Source organism: Morchella importuna (assembly GCF_003444635.1).
Source record: "Morchella importuna strain M04M26 chromosome Unknown Morimp01GS008, whole genome shotgun sequence".
Taxonomy (NCBI): Eukaryota; Fungi; Ascomycota; class Pezizomycetes; order Pezizales; family Morchellaceae; genus Morchella; species Morchella importuna.
This window is the reverse complement of record NW_025763405.1, coordinates 952,492-974,081: the sequence shown is the minus strand read 5'-3', so window position 1 is coordinate 974,081 and position 21,590 is coordinate 952,492. Positions and strand designations below refer to the sequence as shown.

Sequence of the window (21,590 nt, the reverse complement as noted above, 5' to 3'; positions counted from 1 at the left end):
CGAAAACGGTTCTCTCTTGATTTTCGCATAGCAACCAGCAGAGATTACCTAAAAGACGAATCCACAAGGTCGGTAATCGGGATACAGACCATGTAGGAGGTATGCTCTATCAAACGTCAGATCTCTAAGTAAATCATTACTATGTATCTCCTTTATATCTTTTGCGGCCACGAAGTTATAGTCGTTTCATGACCCGTCCTCGTATAAAATCACGAGAACTTTTGTCATCTAACAATATCAGCGTTAATTCGGTATAAGGCTCTATTTCCTGTAAGTGTTTGTCCAAAATAAGGCATATATGCGGGTCGGAACGGGTATTTTTATAAGCCTGATTTGCGGAAGGCAAGCATTATGTCTCTAATAAACTCAAATTTGGCCCTGTTTTGGGCGGTATCGTGACTGTTGCTCAGGATTCCGCGTATATCACGCTTTCTTAAGGCTTTTCCTGGTAGTAAGGCTCACAAAAAGATACGAATTAAGGAAATTCATAAGGTCTTACTTTGTACAAGTACATAGTAGTGGGACCTGGGGGCGCAAAATTAAGGTTTCGTGGGTTAGGTTAGGTGCTTAGAAATATCAAGCCGTCTATGACTTCTGCATCTTCGCATCTCCATCATCTCTACCACCTCAGTACCACCTACTACCCCTCCCCCCAATTATCACAATCGTCATTAAATATGGGCTAATCAGCGAATCTAGCGGCAGCGAATCTAGCAGTAGCGAATCTAATCCAAAAATCAGTCAATTCAGCGAATTCGGTCGACACAGACAGACAGACAGCCAGACAGACAGACAGACAGAAAGACAGACAGACAGGTAGGTAGGTAGGTAGGTAGGAAGGTAGGAAGGTGGAAGGTAGGAAGGTGGAAGGTAGGAAGGTGGAAGGTAGGAAGGTAGGAAGGTAGGAAGGTAGGAAAGGAAGGTAGGAAGGTAGGAAGGTAGGTAGGTAGGTAGGTAGGTAGGTAGGTAGGTAGGTAGGTAGGTAGGTAGGTAGGTAGGTAGGTAGGTAGTTAGGTAGGTAGGTAGGTAGATAGATAGGTACTGGGAGGTAGGTGTGAGAGCAGGTAAGTGGGCGATCAGGTAGGCAGGTAAGTAGATAGGTGGGCAAGCAGGCTATGATGCAATAGTACGCACACTATCACCACGAGAGGAATGGTGTTACAACGTTCTATCACTGCACCCAATCTCTTTACCACTTTGCAGCTACATCTTGCTAGTACCACATCTCATCGCATAACCACCACAACTCGCAACCACCATACTTTGCATTGCAACCCGCAACCACCATTACAACACAACAACTACAACCACCTCATCCACCAGCAAAAAGACACCACTTACAAAAACAAAAGAGTTCGGTATCCAGGATTCCCGCATGGTCACCCCACTGCAGTACTGACTGAACGATATGATGGTTGTGTATGGCAGAGCGGACGGGATGCCCAATTTTCATCATTCTATGACCGAACACGGGATTACTGCGCACTTTTTCACTTTCGAGCGGGTGAGAGCTTGTGATGATGCGGATTACGGAGAACGAGTGATGGTTTGTGATTCGGTGTTCAAACAGAGGTTGTAGTATTACTTGTACCTATTACTACTAAACAGGAATTAAGGTACGTTGTATTGAGACTATAGTACAGATTACACGAGGTACTTAGACTCATCTACTTGTAGATGGTATAGCCCCGTGTTCTGTAGCCAGCCAGATTTTTGGTGTAATTCGTGTTCATCCGGCCTCTCATGCTAGGCATACATTGGCCAAGAACAAAGATAAAAGTAGTCCAATAGGATGTGAGTTAATTCGTCGCTTTCAAATACTATACGCTGATATACAGGCAAGCCTTTTATTCAAACACAAGGTATCGAGTCGATACCAAGAAGTATGTACATCGTCGCCCCTCCTCCTCACCTTGTGGTCCTCAGGGGACTACACTGGCCCCGTCACAGTCGCTGTATGTACATACATACCATGATGTCCTATACTCCGATGTAGAATTTTTAACTTTTGTCACCGGAGTCCATGGTGGAGAAGTCTAAAGTACGCGCCGGTCGGAAGAAGACCTCTCCACACTAATAATATCATCCTAGCTCCCGTTCTCCGCACCCATCTGTCCACCAGTCAAAAAAGACATCCACCAAAACAAAAGAGTTCGGTATCCAGGATTCCCGTATGGTCACCCACTACAGTACTAACTAGACGATACGTTGTTTGTGTATGGCAGAGCGGACGGGATGCCCAATTTTCAACGTTCTATGACCGAACACATGGGCTTTGTGCTCTTTTCGATTTTCAATCGGTGGAGTTCCTTGAAGCTCGACCGAGTGATTTCTTGTGATCTGGTGAACTGTTGCTCAAGGGTGAAGATGGAGATAATGGCTTAAAGTAGCTGAGTGCTGATGGAAAGTATGGGGACGTATGGAAGGTGATTTTGAGGTGTACGAATGAGTTCCTGTCTGACAACACCTGGTGTCTCTCTTTGCCTGTGGGTAATTGTGCTGTGCTCTGCGTGTTTTAATGCCGGAATGCGTACTGTTTTTACATGCCTCAAATAAATCTTGCCAAATCTTTTGTCAATAAAAAAGAATCTAATGAGTTGATTTGTAACATTTGAGACTTATAAAAAATCCCCTTCCGGCCGTAATGTTAGTGCTACTTCGTTACTCCTTGCGTCATAAGGCTGGTCCTATCAAAAGGCTGGTCCTATCAAAAGGCTGGTCCTATCAAAAGGCTGGTCTATCAAAAGGCTGGTCCTATCAAAAGGCTGGCTTATCAGTACTTGCCAGCTACTTGGCAACTTGTCGCTAATGATTTCAAAGTAATGAAAGCGAAGGTATGGGATTGGTACCCCACTCCTTCTCCTAGCCTTAAAGTGCTTCGTGGACTAAATTGACCCCTTATCGTCGTCGCTATGGTTATCGCGCCCACACTACTGTGTGGTATCATTATCCTTTGGACAATGGCACCACTGGGATTACTTGCGTAGAACTCGTCCTACGTAACTATATCTTAGTATACGCATCTCGCCACCCCTAATTGAGGAAATTTAAACCGCCAGGCCAAATTGCAACGAGTTACTCAAACCCTTTATGGTAATCGTGATAAGATCAACGCCTAGAGACTTAAGATGTGTGATAGGTTGCAACAGGATTTGAAAACCAAGCGCTACTTATATCACGATTACCATAAAGGGTTCGAGTGGCCCGTTGCGACCCGGCCTGACGGTTTAAGGGATTGTAATGTGAGCCAGCGTCCTACAAGTAGAGAGCACTGTACTCTTGCACATATTTTGTGGACCATTGAAATCACATTATTATAGCTTTAAGGCTGCATGCATTTAATGAATTAAACAAAGCGGAGGGGAGGGGAGAAGAGAGACCATTGAAATCACAAACGATCACTCGGTCTTACAGCCAGGACGGGTAAAAAAATAATCGTCATATAATCGTTATATAATCTTTATTTAATTATTATTGATGGATATGTAAGACTTTTTTTCTGTTTAATTGCTTAATAAGCTCTTGGAATGAATAATTATTTGGAAACCTTGATTGATAAATAAGACAGATCTATTATAAAGTCTTAAGCTATTTGATAACAATTATTTATATTTAATGTATATATATAAAATAAGGCATATATAAGCCTCCTTTCGACAAACCATTACAAAAAGTAGAGGTTTATATCAAAATAACCATTAAATCACGAAAAAACGCTTATTTAAGAGCTTATTTGGAGTAAATCGTTATGTACTTACTAGGCGCTTATTTTTTCCCCGTTCTGACAGTATAGTGGATGGAAGTATGAGATGCTTAGTACATGAAATCTCACCCGTTCGAAATTGGAAAAGTGCGCAGATCTGACGTGTTCGGTCATAGAACGTTGAAAATTGGGCATCCCGTCCGCTCTGCCATACACAAACAACGTATCGTCCAGTTAGTACTGCAGTGGGTGACCATGCGGGAATCCTGGATACCGAACTCTTTTTGGCGTCCCTTTTAGCTCGCCCTCGCCTCCTCAGCCAGCAAGGGCCAAGAGTACTCCGGAAGAGGTGAAAGTTGTGATATCCCTGGGCTGAAACGATGGGAGAATTTGGCAGATTCGTTTTGCGGCGTGTGAGGGCCCGGAGGAGAAGCGATAGTGCTCAGTATCTCAGACGTACGCGTGAGAGGAAGTGCTTCCGCGTGGCCCGCCATGCTGCTACATCACGAGTGTTTCATAACTCATCAAGACAGGTTGACCGTTCTTCCTGGTGACTAAATGGTGGCTGGTGTTAAAAAAAATATTGTCAATCATTCGATCCGAATCAAACTCTGGCCAATCTCTCGTCCGAATTGCTGTAGCTTTTGGTCCCCGCGAACACCTGAGTGCAGCAGAGAACGTTATGGAAAACAAGGTTTGCCTAAACCCCGAGCTAAACATAGGCTTAGCACAGCCCCGTCAGCGCACAAATCCTTTTTGAGCGCCTAGTATTTCATCCTTATTTCGTGCTTAAATAATCATTTCGGCGGCCTTTTAAGGCGAATATGTATGTAACGATCTGGTAAGACTTTTGGGCCGGACAATCGGTTCCGTACATATGTAGTAAGTGTTTTATCGCGCGAGAGTAATCGTCTAAAAAGATATAAACGCAGTGTCCCGCTATCTCTCCATCCGTCGATGCTGCCCAGCCTATATAGAAGTCGCAATTGTGGTGAGATATCAAGCAATTGAATGTAACCAAAGTAAGAAAATCCGTGAGCAAAGGCACACCTACCACCAACCTTAGAGTTACCGGACAACATTTTTCGACAGACGTCAAAACTACGACGCGGTTGGGCTAATAATTTCCAGTAGTTCTGTTGATCTCTTACTCAATCCTACCGTGACTTTTTGTCTCACAGGAGGTGACGGTGTAGTGTTGGCCACGAGACAAGACGTCTCGAGCTCTTGTCTCGGGACATGTCTACAAGACCTGGCAATACAGCGATTTTGGAAGGACGAATATCTCGAGATGAGATTGAGGCAGGTCTCGAGATATAATACAAGACTTTGCCGCTACTTATTTAGTCCCTACAGATCCAATATCGGTTGATCCATGGTCCAAAAACTTGCACTTTATCGATCAGGTGATTATACATTTGTCTAAATTCAAATATTCTCTCAATTGGAGCGGTTTAGTACTATTAAATACGAGACCAAAAGTATCTCGGATACTCTCGAGACGTCTCGAGACTCCCGAGACCTACCCCTCACCAACAGGATACGGGACGAAACAACTATCAATCTAGTCCCATCTTATCTAATAAACATCACTATAACAGTATCACCATCAACAATTTAAAAGATAGCAAGCGCTGTATGTAGTAACAACACAGGACATAATTATTCACGGCGTAAAGCTGGCACCGGGAGCGGCTAAAAAAAACCCTGCTAAACTACTAATGTAGTGCGAACAGAAGAGTCCCCGCGAACGATTGTACAGCGAGTGGGGTCATAATGCAATTAATGAATTAAACAAAAAAAAAAAAAAAAAGCGCGCGGGGTCACAAAGCATCACTCGGTCAACCACATCATGGGACGTCACCCGCCTGAAAAATGCAAAAGTGCGCAATCCTCACGTGTTCGGTCATAGAATGATGAAAATTGGGCATCCCGTCCGCTCTGCCATACACAACCATCATATCGTCCAGTTAGTACTGTAGTGGGTGACCATACGGGAATCCTGGATACCGAACTCTTTTGCCGTCTTTTTGGATAGGCCTCTCCTCGTGTTTTTTTTACCAAGCGCGGGAGTGGGTTTTCCAGGCGTATTTCTTACCTCACCGTTGTGTCTCTCACCGCCCAACCTGGTTGATTGATTGACAATTCATTCCGCCCAACAGTAATAGGTACAGTACGTGTGCTACCAACAACCGCGGAAAGAGGAATATCCCAGCATCCGTGCCAAATTATCCTCCCAGATGCGTTCCTGCAATCACACATTCCCAACGCGGCCCCCATGCACCACCCACCACCTGCCAATCCCCGCCCGATGCCCCATCTGCCACAAACACACGCACAGGGTTGCAACCATGAAGTCAAATTAAGGTTTCAACAAATGAGGCACGCCGTCTGCGGCACAGATTGCGTCACCGCCCCTGGAACCCGGGTGAAGTGTGGACGCCAAGGCGCTTGGCTGCTGGCTTGGCGAGTTACAAATTGTGGGAGGGTGGATAAATAGAATTGAAGGTGGGCTAGGAGGGAGGGAGCAGACATGGCAGGATGGCCGAGTTGGTTATGGCGCCAGGTTAAGGTCTTGAGAGTCTTAACATCGATATCCTGGTTCGGAAACGAGCGTGGGTTCAAGTCCCACTTCTGTCATTACCTTTTTTGTTGTTGGTTCGTTCGCTTTTTTCGTTGGGTGTTTTTTGTGAGACTGACACAATTGCAGACGGGTAGTCTGTTGGGAGAGTTGCGATCTGGGATCGAGGTTTGGGATGAAACCGATGGAATTGGGCGGCCCCGGTACGTGTGCGCATTGTTTCTGTTTCGGTTTCTGTTGACATGATTGTGTATTTGTCTCGGTTAATTTGTCACCGTGTTTGTGTTTGTGTTGGAGAGTTTTGATTTCTCATGGCTTGTCACAAGGCGAACTGACTGAACTCTGGGCTCTACGGCGAACTGTACGGCGACCCTAACTAAGGACATACAATATCCCACGGAACGTGCTAAAGAAGTGTTTCAGCTATGACGAAGGGTCTATGGTAAGGTTTATGGAGGTAATCTATGGAGGTAATCTATGGAGAGGATAAGGAGTGAACGAACAAATAAACCACCTCCACCCCCTCTCCCCTCACCCTAAAACAACCCCGCCACCCCCCACCCGACCCAAAACGCACCCACCCACGCCACGCCCCCAATCCCCACCGCCAGCCCCACCGCCCCGGGCCCCGGACACACCCCCGCCATCCCCCACCCCAGCCCAAACAACACACTCCCGCCCACCAGCCTCGCCCCGACCTCCTTCCCCCTCACCATCCACTCCCCGCCCACCACCGGCATCCCGACCCGCCGCACACCCCACCCCCACCCCACCAGCGACGGCAACACAGCGCCAACAACCACCATGGCAAGACTCGGATCCCACAGCCCCGCGCGGAACGTCAAGAACCGCAGTGGCTTGCGCGCGTCGGCCATCCCGGAGACTAGCAGCCCTAGTGCGAAGGTCACGCCGACCCAGCCGCGCACGAGAGCGGTCGAGAGCGGGCGGCGCGGGAGGAGGAAGGTACCCGCTGAGACGAGCGTCGTTGCTGCGAGGAGCCCGAGCAGGGTGGTTGTCTCGGAGGCGCTGGGATAGGAGGGCGTGGAACATGCCATCCCGCCAGCACAGGCGGGGGTGGTGCCATACCACACCGACGAGAGCGTCGCCGTGACGGCGGCGGTGGTGAAGAAGACGGCCGAGGCGACAATGGAGCGGATAGAGAGGTGCGGGACGCCGCAGAGGAGGTGGCCGGACGTGCAGCCGTTTGCGAGGCGTGTTCCGGCGCCGACGAGGAGGGCTGCTAGTATGTAGCGCTGGTTAGGGACCGCGGGGGAGGGCGGTGGGAGGAGCGTTGGGAGTGTGTGGGAGGTGAGCGTGGTGGCGAGGAGCATGCCCGTTAGCAGCGGGAGGTTGTGGAGATTGGGGGAGGTGAGGCTGCTGCCGAGGGTGGAGGAGGCGCCGAGCGGCTGGCCGGTGGTGAGGAGGAGGGTTGTGGTGGATTGGAGGAGGAGGAGGGCACCGATGGTGGTTTCGACGGGGGTGAACATTGTTGCCTGCTGGGGGTTGGGGGGGGGGGGGGGGGTGGGATTGTAGTTATTTATTTGATATTATAGAGACGGTTTTAATTTTTGGGGCGGGGACAAGTGAGTGATTGACATCAGAGTGAAACAGAGGGTTCTACTACACTACCCTTTATATGTATCTCATATCCATCCCCGACAGCCATGTAGAATTCCATCTACCCGCACCCACCTACGCACAGTAGAGTAGAATGCCACGGCCCTCCCTCCATTGAATTCATCCAACGCATCGGGATCCTCAATTCCCCCCTCAGGCCAGTGCACACCTTCTTCCCTCCCCTCCCCTCCCCTCCCCCTCCCCTTCCCCTTCCTCCCTAGATCCTCCCTCCACATTCCCCGACCCTCTCGGCTCCCCCCCCCTTCGATGTCGTCGGCGAGGTCGTCAATCCCGCAACACACCACCACTAACACTAAAAAAAAAAATGCCCCAACCACCCCCCCCCAAAAAAAAAAACTAGTCACCCCAATGATTGGCTCCCCCCCCAGGTCCCGAAGGATGTCTTAGTCATCCATCCCCATCGCCGACGCATGAACTACTAGCGTATATTTTCCGCGGCCGTCTTGGCACTGGCCTCGTGTGGGGAAACGGCCGCGGGTTGACAGGTTGGCTAGCTGGGGGGGGGGGCTGCATGTTACATAGAGTAGGAGGGAGACCCGGGGACCAGGGGCTCGGGGATCAAGAAGTGTGTGCATCATGTTGTAGCGTCGACGTCGCCGAGGTGGGTGTTGCGAGGGCCGTGGGTGGGTGGGTGGGTTGCTAGCTAGCTAGCTAGGGAAAAGGGGGGGTGTATGTATGTACGGTAATCAATAAATACAGCAAGATGGATAAGTATGGAGCCGAAATGTGCCCTTGCCCGAATGCCCCGTGAGTGGTTGGCCATTCATCCGCTTAGCCAGTGGGCCCGTACGTATTGTTGTGTTGTTCCGGGGGGGCCGGCCGTATGTACTGACTGGACTGGGCAGAGAGGGAGAGAAAGAAAGAAAAAATCAGGGAGGGTTCAATTGTTATTTATTTATTTCTTCATTGTAGATTCGACTCGATTGTAGAGTAGAGTAGATACACATACACATACATAGGTAGCCGGTAGTTGGTTGGCCTCCCAAAACATTTCAAGAGAAAGGGTAATAATAAAAAGAAAGGAAAGAAAAAAAAGAAAAAGTATAGAGAGAAAAAAAGCGATAAGGAAAAAAAAGAGAGGAAAAAAAAGTCAAATGTGAAGCATTGCACCGAAAACACCGTACCGTTATGTTTCAACCAATTGCACAAAACACCACACATAGATATAGTCAAACAGCAACTCCCCCCCCGGCACCCCATAACCTAACCAACCCCCTTCCCTGTCCCGTCCCGTCCCTTCCGCCGTCCTGTTCAATCCTTGTCCTTACTCGAACTCCATCGTTGTAGTCGTAAACATATCATCCCACGCATTCTACACCACCCACCAGTTAGCAATCATCCTCATCTCTCTCTCTCTCTCACCACCACAACTCCAAACCACCACCCCCAGCCCCATAACCATAACCCCCACCCCCACCACCACCACTAGCACCAGCACCACCACAGCCAAAACCACCTACCCAATCAATCGGCGGCGAATCCTCCATCGCCGCCCACCCCTCCGTCCCCACCAGCTCCTCCAACAACCCGCTCCCACCCCCCACCTGCACCTTCCCCTTCGCCGCCTCCCCATCCCCATCCCCATCGGGCCCCAGCGCCCCCCCTGCCTCCTCCGCCATGATCCTCGCCCGCCGCTTCAGCGCCTTATCCCGCAGTCGCCCGAGCGGCTTCCACAGACAAATCTTCTCCGACAGCACGGGCTTGCCCATGCTCCACAGGTCGCGATTAAAGTAGCCATCGACGGCGCGCCACGCGCGCTCGTACAGCCCGTTGGAGTCGTGGATGGGGCGCTCGTTGAGCTCCAGCAGCACCAGCGCGAGCGAGTGCGGGTGCCCGTGCTTCTGGAAGAACCAGTTCCACTGCGCGTAGCCGTGCGAGCGCGAGTTGACGGCGAAGGCTGCGCCGTATTCGAGTGTTTCTAGCGCGGCGATGAAGAGTCTGGAGGGCGGAGGTTGCTGTCTGTCAATTGCCTACTCTACTACTCCGTTTCATTCAGGGCAGGGGGGGGGGGGGACAGCGTAGTTACCTCTCTTTCAGATCCTTGGATAGGAACTCGCCGTCCTTAAAGTGCCGCAGCGGGTGATACAGGCTCAGCAATGCCTTTCCCATCATCAGCTTCCACACCGTATACGTGACCTTCTGCAGCGGATCCGTGTGGTCCACCTCCCTCAGGTACTTCTCAAACATCATCAGCCTCGTCTCCTCGATCCTCTTCTCCCGCTCCGCCAGACTGACACCGCCATCGCCGCGGAACAGGAAGCCATAGCACCCCAGCACCTCGAAGCGCAGCAGGCAGAACGTCATCTCCGTGTGCCCCTTGCGCGACACGGGCACGCCCGTCTCCGTGAGGTCGTCGTCGTTGATGTTGAGCGGCAGCTTGGTGTCGTACGAGATGGAGGGAATGCTCGGGTTGCACCCGTGGTCCTCGGCCGTCCGGAAATCGAGAATGCAGATCTCGTACCACAGCCGCCGACGGATCTCGGTCTCGAACGCCGTGATGGGGAAGTGGGAGCCGTCGCGGTGGAGGCCGAGCGACTGCGCTATTCGGACCGCCAGGCCAACGAGTGTCCACGCCGTCCGAGTATCTTCCCCTCCACGCAGACACGCCTAAAAAATAACTCCAATCAGAGGTTGAAAGGGGAAAGAGGGGGGATAACAATCCATAAACGGAAATTGAACATACGTTAAACAGCACAAGCGCCTGCAACGGCATCAACTCCTCACTCTGCAAGAACCTCGCGTTCGACAGCGCCTGCTCCACCGCCACATGGTACCTCGCCAGCATCGCCTTCTTATCGCAGCCAAACAGCTCCACGACCCGCGCCGGCAACATCGACGTGATGGCCGCAAAGTAGATTGCAAACAGCAGCGCCTCAAAGTCCTTGCTCGCCGACTGGCACCCGAGCGCATGGAAGGCGGCGAGCTGGCGCGCGCACGTCGGCTTGTGGATCACCCGCACGAGCGGGTCCACGGCCTGCACGTACGTGTCGTAGAGGTGCTGGGAGAGCGCAACGGGCAGGTGGAAGATGGAGAGGTCGGTGGCGTAGGTGCGGGCGAAGAAGGATGGGGGGCCACCGAAGCTGGGGGAGGGCGGTTCGGGCTCGTCTTCCTGCGTCTCGTGGAGGAGCGAATTGAGGTCTGCAGCCTGGGGAGTTTTTCACAACAACATCAGTGCTGTCACGCATTTCTCCTTTCATATCCATATCCCTATCCCTATCCATCCCATAGACAGACACAGCAACAGCAACAGCACACTGGACCAACCAAGAAGCAACAAGTCAAGTAGTCAGACTAGGGATAACCCACCTCCTCCGAAAGCGACGCCCAAAAGTTCGGCCCAATATAACGACTCTTCCCATCACTAACCAGCAACCTCCCCACGCCCGCCTCCAGATCATCCAACGCACTCGGACTCCTCACATCTCCATTTCCAACCACACTCTCCGTGCCACTCCCACTCGACTTTCTCCCCGGCGACAACGTGTCTTCCGTCTCCTCCGACTGTCCCCTGCCTGAGCTCAACTGCTCAATCACGCTCTCGAGCCTTGCCAGGCGTTGCACCAGCACCGCATCTGGCTGGCGTGGGCGAGGTGGCCGTCGTGCCTGGCTGGGGAACTCGCAGTGAATGTTGCCGCGCGTGCAAGAGCCGCACGACGGACGGACCTGGTCGCAACGGATCTTTCGGCTACGGCACGAGATGCAGGCCCGGATTGCGCGGACTCGCACGATACGGTCCTCGCTTGCTGTACTTGATGGTGTCATTGTGGGGTCTTGGTGGGGGGGGTTTGTTGGAGATTGGGGGGTTTTGGGGGTTTTGGGGTTGGGGGGTTGGTTGTGAACCCTGTCGACGGGGAGGTGCGTGTGGCGTTGGTTGTGGTTGTTTGGTTTCTTTTATTTCTGGGGGGGGTTGCTCTCGCTTGTTGCGTTGGGATGCGACCGATGGATGGATGGATGGATGTGTGGATGGATGTGATGACGATGATGAGGGAAAGGAGGGAATAAGTGACAGCAGGACAGACAACAAGAATAACAATAGCCAGACACCCCGTGAGAATGTGAGCGAGCGAGTGTGTGTGAACGAACTCTGTCTGCTCTCTCTCGGTGGGGGAAGTCGAGGAGGGCGCGAGTGAGTCAGCCGGTATGTGGAGTACGGAGTAACAGGCACACAACCTATCATTCACTCCTTCACTCCTTCAAGTACCGACATCACGGGTATGTGTGTAGGGATTAATTAATTGGGGGGGGGAAGAGGAAGGGCGGACACAACGGTTCTTCTGCATCCGCCCCCCGGAGTGTCACAAACCGGAGTGATTGTTTTTATCACTCGCTGCGTAAACATCTGCGATCAGAATAAACGATCCCGATCTAACCAGTCTTCTAGGCCATTACCATCTTGGGCGCGCCCGGTCCAACTTCAGCCTGAATTTGTTTGTTTCGTTTTTTCCACAAACCCAAAGGCCCGGTAGCATGTATGAAGCTGCGTCGTTCGCCAGTTAAGCGTGACAAATGGAGGAGCTCAATGAAATCCCCGCCCACCAATCAGTCCTCCAAACGCGACGTCAACAGATGGCTCCAGAAAAGGCGGTTTCCTTTTCGCCCCCCCCCCCCCCCACACCACAAATACAGCTTAGCTTACCACACCCCCCCGGTTTCCCCTGCACAAAAATAAGCTTAAGAACAAACACCAATGGATCGCTTTGGCCCCAGGGGAAATCCCCAAACATCGCTAGTATGAGTGCACCCTTGTAACTTGCCCTGACAAAAAAAAAGTCGCGCTTAGTAAGCAAGGTTCGTTCGACCAATCAAGCGTAAGCGGGCACACGGTAACCCGATGAATTATCAAATTTGTTAGTAGGGAGGAAGGATGAAAAAGGTTGCAGGATAGAAGAGGTGCGAGATGATGGATTTTTCTTCAAGGGGTGACCGGTTAAATATACTTGGCCCCTGGAGCCACTTGTCTTCTACGTTCCATCTCTACTTGTAGACACATATGATGGTGACACGACTTGTTAAGCTAGACTATGAACACCGCCGTCAATAGGATGACCTAATAAGCCCGCTGGGCGGAGATGTACATATCTACAAGTAATTAAAGTGAGAACGGACAACTTCATTCCCGAAACCAGCCATACTGCGACGGAAACGGGCATCATCACGCCGCTATGCGTTATCGCCAGTGGGTAAATGTCCATCACAGAAGACCTCGTTAGTGACTACATGTACATATCAGTACCATACGGGATATGCAATAAACATTCCATTAGTAACTCCGGCCTTCTGCATGCAAATTAAACAACAAAAAAAAAAAAAAAAAAAACTCCGACCTCCATGTACGATTTGTTTGTGTCATGGAGTGTCACTCGTTGTATACTAGTTTCTTTTTCCTGCTTAGTGGCTTGAATCGGATAGGTACTAAAGTAGAGCGCAATGCGGTGACAAAGCACCCGTTATCATATCGTGGTTGCCAGTACTGCAAGCAGCAGCATGCGCCGCGTCACCGGGAACCAATCGTCAGACGAGTGACATCACAAGATCCCATCCCGTCCACCCCGCATAACCAGATCTGACCTACAGAAACCGAACCAGCGCCACCCTGCAGAGCCCCAGCTGCAACTAGAACGTTCCCTTGCGTGTACGCGTAAGCCACAGGGACAAAAAAAAAAAAGGAATGCCACCAGTGCGGTTCGAACGCACGCATCTTTCGATAACGCAGATCAGTCCCGAGGAACTTAAGTGCGCCGCCTTAGACCACTCGGCCATAGTGGCTTGTTGGATGATGTTGGGATCTGCTTTATGAACCCCCCGGTAGTGTAGTATAAGCACTGTTAAGGGTGAAACACTTATAAGGGTTCAAAAAGCGTTATGAGAGGGTTAACACCCGGAAAAGCCCGACCCCGAAAATCTTCTGTGCAGACAGGAGATGTGGCCATGCAGCCCACCCAGGCCTAAATCAGGTACGGGTAAGATTTAGCTTTTGCGCAATTAGGCCAGACGAAGTCGCCGACTTCAAGGCGCATACAGGCCTGTGCGGTAGAGTGAACTCCGCCGACGAAAGACCTCAATACTGCCCCTCCAATACGCTAAGCGCCCCAGCGTGATAATCTGTGCCCTATTCGCGTTCAAACCATCATGCGACTAGTAGGCGGCAGTAAGCGCAACCGCATTGTACGACAACAAGCAACGGGTGGAATCACGTAAGATCACTCGGTCCAGCGTCATGAGATCTCACCCGTTTGAAAATGCAGAAACGCACAAACCTCACGTGTTCGGTCATAGAACGATGAAAATTGGGCATCCCGTCCGCTCTGCCATACACAAACATCGTATCGTCTAGTTAGTACTGCAGTGGGTGACCATGTGGGAATCCTGGATACCGAACTCTTTTGTTTTTCTTTCTGTGCTCGGTTTGGGTAGGGTTGGTTTTGGAGCGCAGAGGGACGGTTTGGGTGGAAAGAGTTTAGACAGAAACGGTGTTAAGCACAAGTCCCGTTAGAAAACTGAGACAAATGAGCTTTGAACATTGGAACGTGTTAAGGTGATCGACGAGCCCACACAACTCGAGCACTGGACAACACTCGAGCCAAATCGTTGTGTGACATAACGGAGCTCCAAGAGCTCAATCAGAGAGCTTGAGACAATTTGAGCCAAGTGTCGCTGGCACTAAGACTCCAAATGCGCGTTGAAATGATAAGGCTATACTACTTAGACATGCGAAACGCATCAGTTTCTCCAAATAAAATTCCAAATTCTAACCGAGATTCGCCCAGCTTATCGGTCTCTGCTTTAACCGCTCCCTAAAACGCTCTCGATCGACGTTCAAATTTTCAAAGTATTTGCCACTTTGGCCGACCGGCCTCAATGATTCTTGGTGTGGCCTACGGCGTAACAGATCGATAAACGGGCAGGCTGCTATGTAGTAATCTAGAGCCTCCGGTAGGCTTTCCTATTCCAAATACGATCATAAACCAATCTGACATCACTGATTTTGAATGTCCGGCTCCGCCAGGGAGTGGCGACACATCATTCGATCCTTCCCCAAAGGCTGCTAACACAAACTGGGGAAGCACGATTACGACTACCTAACCAGAGCCAAATAGGATTAAGAACGAAAGGGTATAAGACATTGACTCTTTGAGTACTTGCAAACGAATTAACAGCATCAATCGGTAATTGTGTAGTTGCATCATGTAAAATCACTCGGCCAGAATCCGGTCATGACCGATCACCCGTTTTTGAAATAATTAATATGTAGGTATCACGTGTTCGGTCATAGAACGTTGAAAATTGGGCATCCCGTCCGCTCTGCCATACACAAACAACGTATCGTCTAGTTAGTACTGTAGTGGGTGACCATACGGGAATCCTGGATACCGAACTCTTTTGTTGTTCTCTTTTCTTTTGCTAGACATGAATTTATGGGCTTTGGGTTGTTCTGCGATACAACTAAGGGTATATGTTACGGCCCACAGCACCGCAAAAGGAATAGTAATCCAGAGTATGTAGCCTTAGTCTACATGTTCCGTTTATTTTTGCCTCTTTCATATTACTACCTCCGAGTCTACTACCGTGACGGGGGGTAATGCATCAAATGATGCATTTCTGAAATCCTACAGCGTGAGTGGAGGAAATCGATCCATGGATGCATTTACTCTCGAGCCTTTTAGTAAATGAATCAGCGGATGCATTTCCTGTTTGGTGGTTTTTGGATGATTTTCCGGACACCATTCCTGATGCCTTTCCTGTTCAGTTTTTGGATTAATTTCCAGACGCTTTTGTGATGCCTTTTGTGACGCCTTTTATGATACCTTTTATGATGCATTTCCATGATGAATTTCACGATGCATTTCATGATGCATTTCATGATGCATTTCTATCCATATTTGCTGGATATATAGCACTCTTTAGTAAGGTCAAATATATAACAAATGGTATATGGCTGATATGCCGAAGTATCAGCTAAGAATCAGGAGTTCACAGGTTCAGATCCTTTTCAAGTCAAATCTTCTTTTTTTGAGAAATTCGATTTATTTGACACATTTCCGAAGCATTCTCGGAGTATTCCTGATGCATTGCCGATTCATTGCCAGAAGCATTGCCGATTCATTACCAGATGCATTGGCTGTGCATTACCAGGTGCATTACCAGATGCATTGCCCTCCCATTGCCAATGCATTACCCTCCCATTACCTTAGCGCCGAAACGCATACAATTTTGAGCCTTTTATATTGCTTATTTGATGCTTATATAAGCAAGATTTGAGCGTTTTCCCATGTTTTGGTCTTATTCTCGTTTAATTGTATTGTAAGACTACGTTTTGGAAAGTCCATAGCGCTAGATATTGATTATTACATTAAGGTCAGAACGGTTATTTCTATAAGGCTGAGAGGCAGACGGAAAGTCTTATTAAGACCATATGTCTCAAATAAGCCTAAATTTGGGCTGTTTTGGGCATAAGTGTGACCGTCGGCCAGGACTAGCTACGAATAAGGCTTATTTAAAACCGTTTGTAGAATTAATATTACCGATTCACTAAGAATTATGCAAATTCGTAAGATTTCGTGGGTTAGGGTTACGGGTAGGCACTTAGCAAAGATCAAGCCGTCTACGCCTACTCATCTCCATCACTTCTACTACCTCTGTACCATCTACCCCTCCCCCCCCCCCCCTTTTTTTCCCCCACAATCACCATCACCGTTATCATCAAAGTGGGCGCTAATCAACGAATCGAACAGCGATTAATCCAGCAGCAGCGAATCCAGCAGCAGCAGCGAATCCAGCGCCAAATACAGCACCAAATACAGCACCAAATCGAGCATCAAATTCAACCAATTGAAGTTAATGGGCAGGCAGGTAGGCGGGTAGGCGGGTAGGCGTGGAGATATGCAGGTAGGTGTAGGTAGGCGTAGGGAGGCATAGGCAGGCATAGGCAGGCAGGCAGGCAGGTAGGCATAGGCAGGCATAGGCAGGCATAGGCAGGCAGGCAGGCAGGCAGGTAGGTAGGTAGGTAGGTAGGTAGGCGCGGAGGGGGGGGAAGGGGGCGGGGAAGGCGGGCGGCCATCGATGTATATAATGTCAAATTAAGTCTTATAAGGTATCATAAGCCTTTGTATTAATAAAGCTTAAAAAATGATAGGCTTGTAAGAGCCTGAACGGACGACTAAGTCTTATTTGAGACATAATGCTTTTTATAGGCTTACCTTAGCCTGTTTATAGGTTTATAGAAATACCCGTTCTGACGTTAAAGTATTTAATCTTGATTTTTGGATAAGACTAAGGGCCTAAATATGATTATTACTTTTTTGAGCTTTATCTAGTACGAATAAGCAATAGCACTGTTTACTCTTGATTTGGTATATTATATCTCATTAATCTATATATATATACTAGTATATATACATGTATAATACCCTGTTTAGCTACGGTTTTCTTGCTTCTAGCTCCTCTGTGTCCGTGTCCTCCACCTCCACATCCTCTTCTGTGCCGTCCGTAGATTACACACTTCCTGTAGCCTTGAGTACGGTGTCGACGGTATATTGCTAGTGGTCACGGTGGCGTGCTACTAGGCTCGGAGGAGGCGGTATCTAGTGCTACTACTAGTACATCAGTCAAAGCGTCAACCTTTCTAGTAGGAGTAGAGGGTATGTCGTCATCTGCTGCATCAATTGCCAGTGGGCATCAAAGGGTAGATTCCGTTCTCTATTCCGTGCCAGTGCTCTATTCCGTGCTCTATTCCGTGCTCGATTCCCTGCTCGATTCCGTGCCTAAATCTCGCCCTGAGCAAAGTAAGCAAAGGTGCAGCAGAATTACGTGCTAGACGGAGGACACCAAATTACGTACTAGCAGGAGGCTTTTGAGCAGCATGCCACTGGCAGTTTTGACGATTGATTAGCCGGTAATGATCTGGAGGTGTATCGAGATAGAGATAGAGATACTAGAGATGGAGGTGGAGGTAGAGATGGAGGTGGAGGTAGGGGTGGAGGTAGAGGTGGAGGTGGAGGTGGAGGTGGAGGTCGAAGGCGGAAGGTGGAGGTCGAAGGTGGGGTGTCGCTGGAAGTGTAATTTGGCCTGTGCCAAGCAAGCCAGAGTTGCTTATTGAGCTCTATATAAGCCTAATCGTCAGTACTAGTATCAGCATCAAATGTCGATTATACCGTCAGTATGGCGTATATAGTGCTCAAGCGTATCGGTATTTGAGCATCATGATTTGTGCCTGATATTGCTTATTTGATGCTCAGGTGTATCGGTATCTAAATCTAATCGACGATATCAGAATCAAATATCCATCAATCTATATATATTACTTATTCGTAAATAAGATGCATCGAGAATGAGGCGTAATTAAGACATTAAACCTTATTGACGGATTAGGGTTAGTATTTTTGGTAACCCTAAACCAAAGCACAGCATTACCGAATTAAAAAAGCGTCAAATTAACCCTACTTAGTGAAAAGCAATAGCAGCTAATCTTACTAATTCAAATTAACGCTTATTTTGACATCTTTTGGTAAATAAGGCATACCTAATGCTTAATTAAGTCTCTCTGTACATAATAAGGCTCAAAATTGTATGCGTTTCGACGTTAAGGTACCGATGCATTACCAGATGCATTATCATTGCTGATGCATCATTACCAGATACAAAATATAAGGAAACACAATTCAAATACATTACCCTACACAATTCATTAGCTGCACATTACCGATGCATTTTGCTAACACAATCTATGGATTCATTTCTCTCCGGTGGTAGAGTACTACCACCATCATTATAGGGGTTATACTGCTCAGCTGTCCAATCGAGTTCATATAATTCTTTAAGTACTACTGTAGTACTTAAAGAGACCAAAATACGGTGTATTTGCTCAGCTGACTGGCTCGGAGAGTACCGAGGATAAGGCCTCCAAACAGAGCTCGAAAACCTAAAGATACCGCACACCTAATATGTGCATCTTTCTTAAAGTCTATAAATCCGCATCTCGCCATCATGTAGACACAAGATCTGTATAGAGTATTTAAAAGATACTATTCTTGTTTTCTAATATTTAATAAAATTCCAGAACCTCATTAAGGGCTCTTCCGGGGGAATCTTACCATGCAACTGCGTGCGCCTCCCGCCGTTGCAAAAAGTCTAAACCAGGGATCATTTGCTGGTATAGATAGCATAAGTTCAGTACTAGTGGAAGGCTTGCGTAAGGAACTGTCATCTTCAATATAGCACAGGTCATAATAAGGTATTCTTGGCCTGCCATTTATGTTAGACAGTACTATCGTGTTGTTGATACAACCATGGATAGTATTAATGCGTAAAAGCTGGGGGGCTTATTTAGAAGCCCTGTAGAGCAGCTTATGAGTTCTAATTGAGTCCCTGCTGGTGGGTATCCATGCAATTAATGAATTAAACAAAAAAAAAAAAAAAAGCCGGTGGGTATCCCACATCGCAACTAGGGTACGGATGGGGAACGCTGAAAAGCGCTGGAGACGAGGAATAGGACAAAAAAGATGATTTCTAGTGTTTTATATTTCCTATGTCAGATATACGTGAGAGGAGGTGGAAGAGAGCGGGCAGTTCAGGGGTTATTGCCATAACTGTAAGGTTGCATGCAATTAATGAATTAAACAAAACAAAAAAGAAAATCCCACATCGCGACATAATCCAGGGTCAGGGTTCGTAGCAACATACTTGCTTGGCCCCAAAGGAACAACCGAGTCTCATAACACAACCACCCTCCCTAGTTTTACCTCATAAAATAGTAGAAAAAATTTCGGAACTGGAGACTACTTCAGTGGATAGTTCGCCGGAATTTAGAAGGAACTTTTTGCTATTATATCTATTATTACTACTATGACGTTCGATTTTGTTGTTACCGCATTAAGACACCCTTTTTATTCACAAGTATAATAGTGAATAAGAAGGCACTTGAATTCACAAAAGATCCCTATCTATGCTTCACTGTCCCCATGCCTTCAGCACTTTCATCATGACCCCCCTCCGGCAACTCAAGAGCTGGTACACTTCCCGGTAGCTCAGCACCCTCATCATGACCCCCCTCCGGCAACTCAAAAACTGGTACACTTCCCTGTAGCTCAGCGTCCACTGAGCCTAGGTATTTTCCGACATTCCCTTCTAATTCCGATAAATGTCTCACTCTCATCTCTTCTCCCCCGTCCCTCTCCCCCAGTTCTGGAACTTGGGCCTTTCCGAAAAACCATCCTTTTCGTCGTGATATAAGTATGAAGGCGATAACAATCGCTGCAAAAACACCACCGACTGAGCCACCGATCGCTGCCGCTGGTGAGCTGTCTGAGCTACTTTGTGTACTGGAGGATTCGGGTAATGTGGGGGCTGTCATGGTCGGGGATGAAGTGGGGAAGGTCGATAAAGCTACAGAATTCGTTGGTGGAGATATTGTAACAGTTGTTGTTTCTAGCGATGAGAAACTCGGGTCTCTCAATGTGAATCTATCTGATGTGATATAAACTGCTGGCATATCGATATCCGTTAACATAAGAAAATAGCCGTCGCCGGATGCTAGTGAGAGGCTAGGGGTCCAAGTTTGTGATGAAAAATATCTATCTGTGGTGTAATTAATGCCGTTGGGGTTTGGAAATTCGCAGGTAGTTACATCTGAGTCGACCGTACGGCAGATGTTTAGATCCAACACGGCGTAGCCGTATTCTTCGTTCATCAGCCATGTTACGTTGAAAGAGTCTCCTTTCGTTAGGACGCTTCCGCTTCTAGGTGTGATAAAGGATACTGGCCATGGTGTAATCTGGCAATAGGCTGCGGGAAGAATAAGCACCAGGACAAGTCTGTAGGAGAGACCGCGTTGGAGCCGCATGGCACTCGGAGTAGGTGAAGAATGGATCGCAGATACGGAGGATGATAGGGGGCAGCAACCTTTTTAAATACTGACTTTCAATAAACGCCAGAACATACCTTAGATTCAGGCCTACCACGATACCATTGTAGATTCTCCGATAGGAAGGTCTGCCGGAGGAGATGCTGTACTCGGTATGTCTTCCAGGGATTTGGCATACACCTCAAGGGAGAAAAATATATTGCAACGGGGGCCCCCTATTACCAACTAAGTCCGATTAGCTGGAATACGTCCTATCTGGGAGGTGCATTGCCTACTACCCGCGTGTACCTTACTTTGGCGACAAATCAAGCGCCTTCCTGGGCGGTAGGGGGCAGCTTCGCTTATCACTGAGTTCTGAATATGCATATCACCCGCCTATGTGTATACAGTACATGTAGGACAGTTCAAATAGGGACCGGTACCAGGATACCCGCGATTGTGCCACCGGATTGCGGAACAGCCTACGCTAAAAAAGGAAACCAAGCTGCTTTAAAAGTAATTTATGGGAAGTTTAAGTACCTTGCTTGCTTCGTTATTCCGTGACTTTAGCCAAAGTTAAGGTTGTATTTGACACACCATTAGTTTCTTTGGGCCCTTGCGCAAACCGGTCCTTTCCACACATAAGCCTCACAGTTGTAAGAGCGCCCAAAACTCAGTGGGTATGGGGTGCTATAACCTAACGTTAAACGACAGGTACGTAGTACTGAAAAAGATCAAATATTGTGTATTTTCTCAGCTGATTACATAGCTTGGAGAGTACCGAGGATAAGGCCTACAAACAGAGCCCAAAACTTAAAGATACCACGTAC

At 48.5% G+C, this 21,590-nt stretch overlaps 3 protein-coding genes across 3 annotated transcripts; all 3 read right to left on the bottom strand.

Annotated features, from left to right (window-relative positions):
• Positions 1–6,820: 6,820 nt before the first annotated feature.
• LAJ45_03747 (uncharacterized protein) lies at positions 6,821–7,771 on the bottom strand (the record flags this gene model as incomplete). The annotated part of the gene is made up of 1 exon (XM_046113331.1): positions 6,821–7,771. The coding sequence occupies one exon, from the start codon at positions 7,769–7,771 to the stop codon at positions 6,821–6,823; it is 951 nt and encodes a 316-aa protein (XP_045973624.1).
• Positions 7,772–9,186: 1,415 nt separating this feature from the next.
• Positions 9,187–11,684, bottom strand: LAJ45_03746 (uncharacterized protein; the record flags this gene model as incomplete). The annotated part of the gene is made up of 5 exons (XM_046113330.1): positions 9,187–9,234; positions 9,383–9,860; positions 9,949–10,529; positions 10,606–11,067; positions 11,229–11,684. 5 exons carry the CDS (start codon positions 11,682–11,684, stop codon positions 9,187–9,189), a joined length of 2,025 nt encoding a protein of 674 aa, XP_045973623.1.
• An 8,173-nt stretch (positions 11,685–19,857) lies between these two features.
• LAJ45_03745 (uncharacterized protein) lies at positions 19,858–20,760 on the bottom strand (the record flags this gene model as incomplete). The annotated part of the gene is made up of 1 exon (XM_046113329.1): positions 19,858–20,760. The coding sequence occupies one exon, from the start codon at positions 20,758–20,760 to the stop codon at positions 19,858–19,860; it is 903 nt and encodes a 300-aa protein (XP_045973622.1).
• Positions 20,761–21,590: the final 830 nt, after the last annotated feature.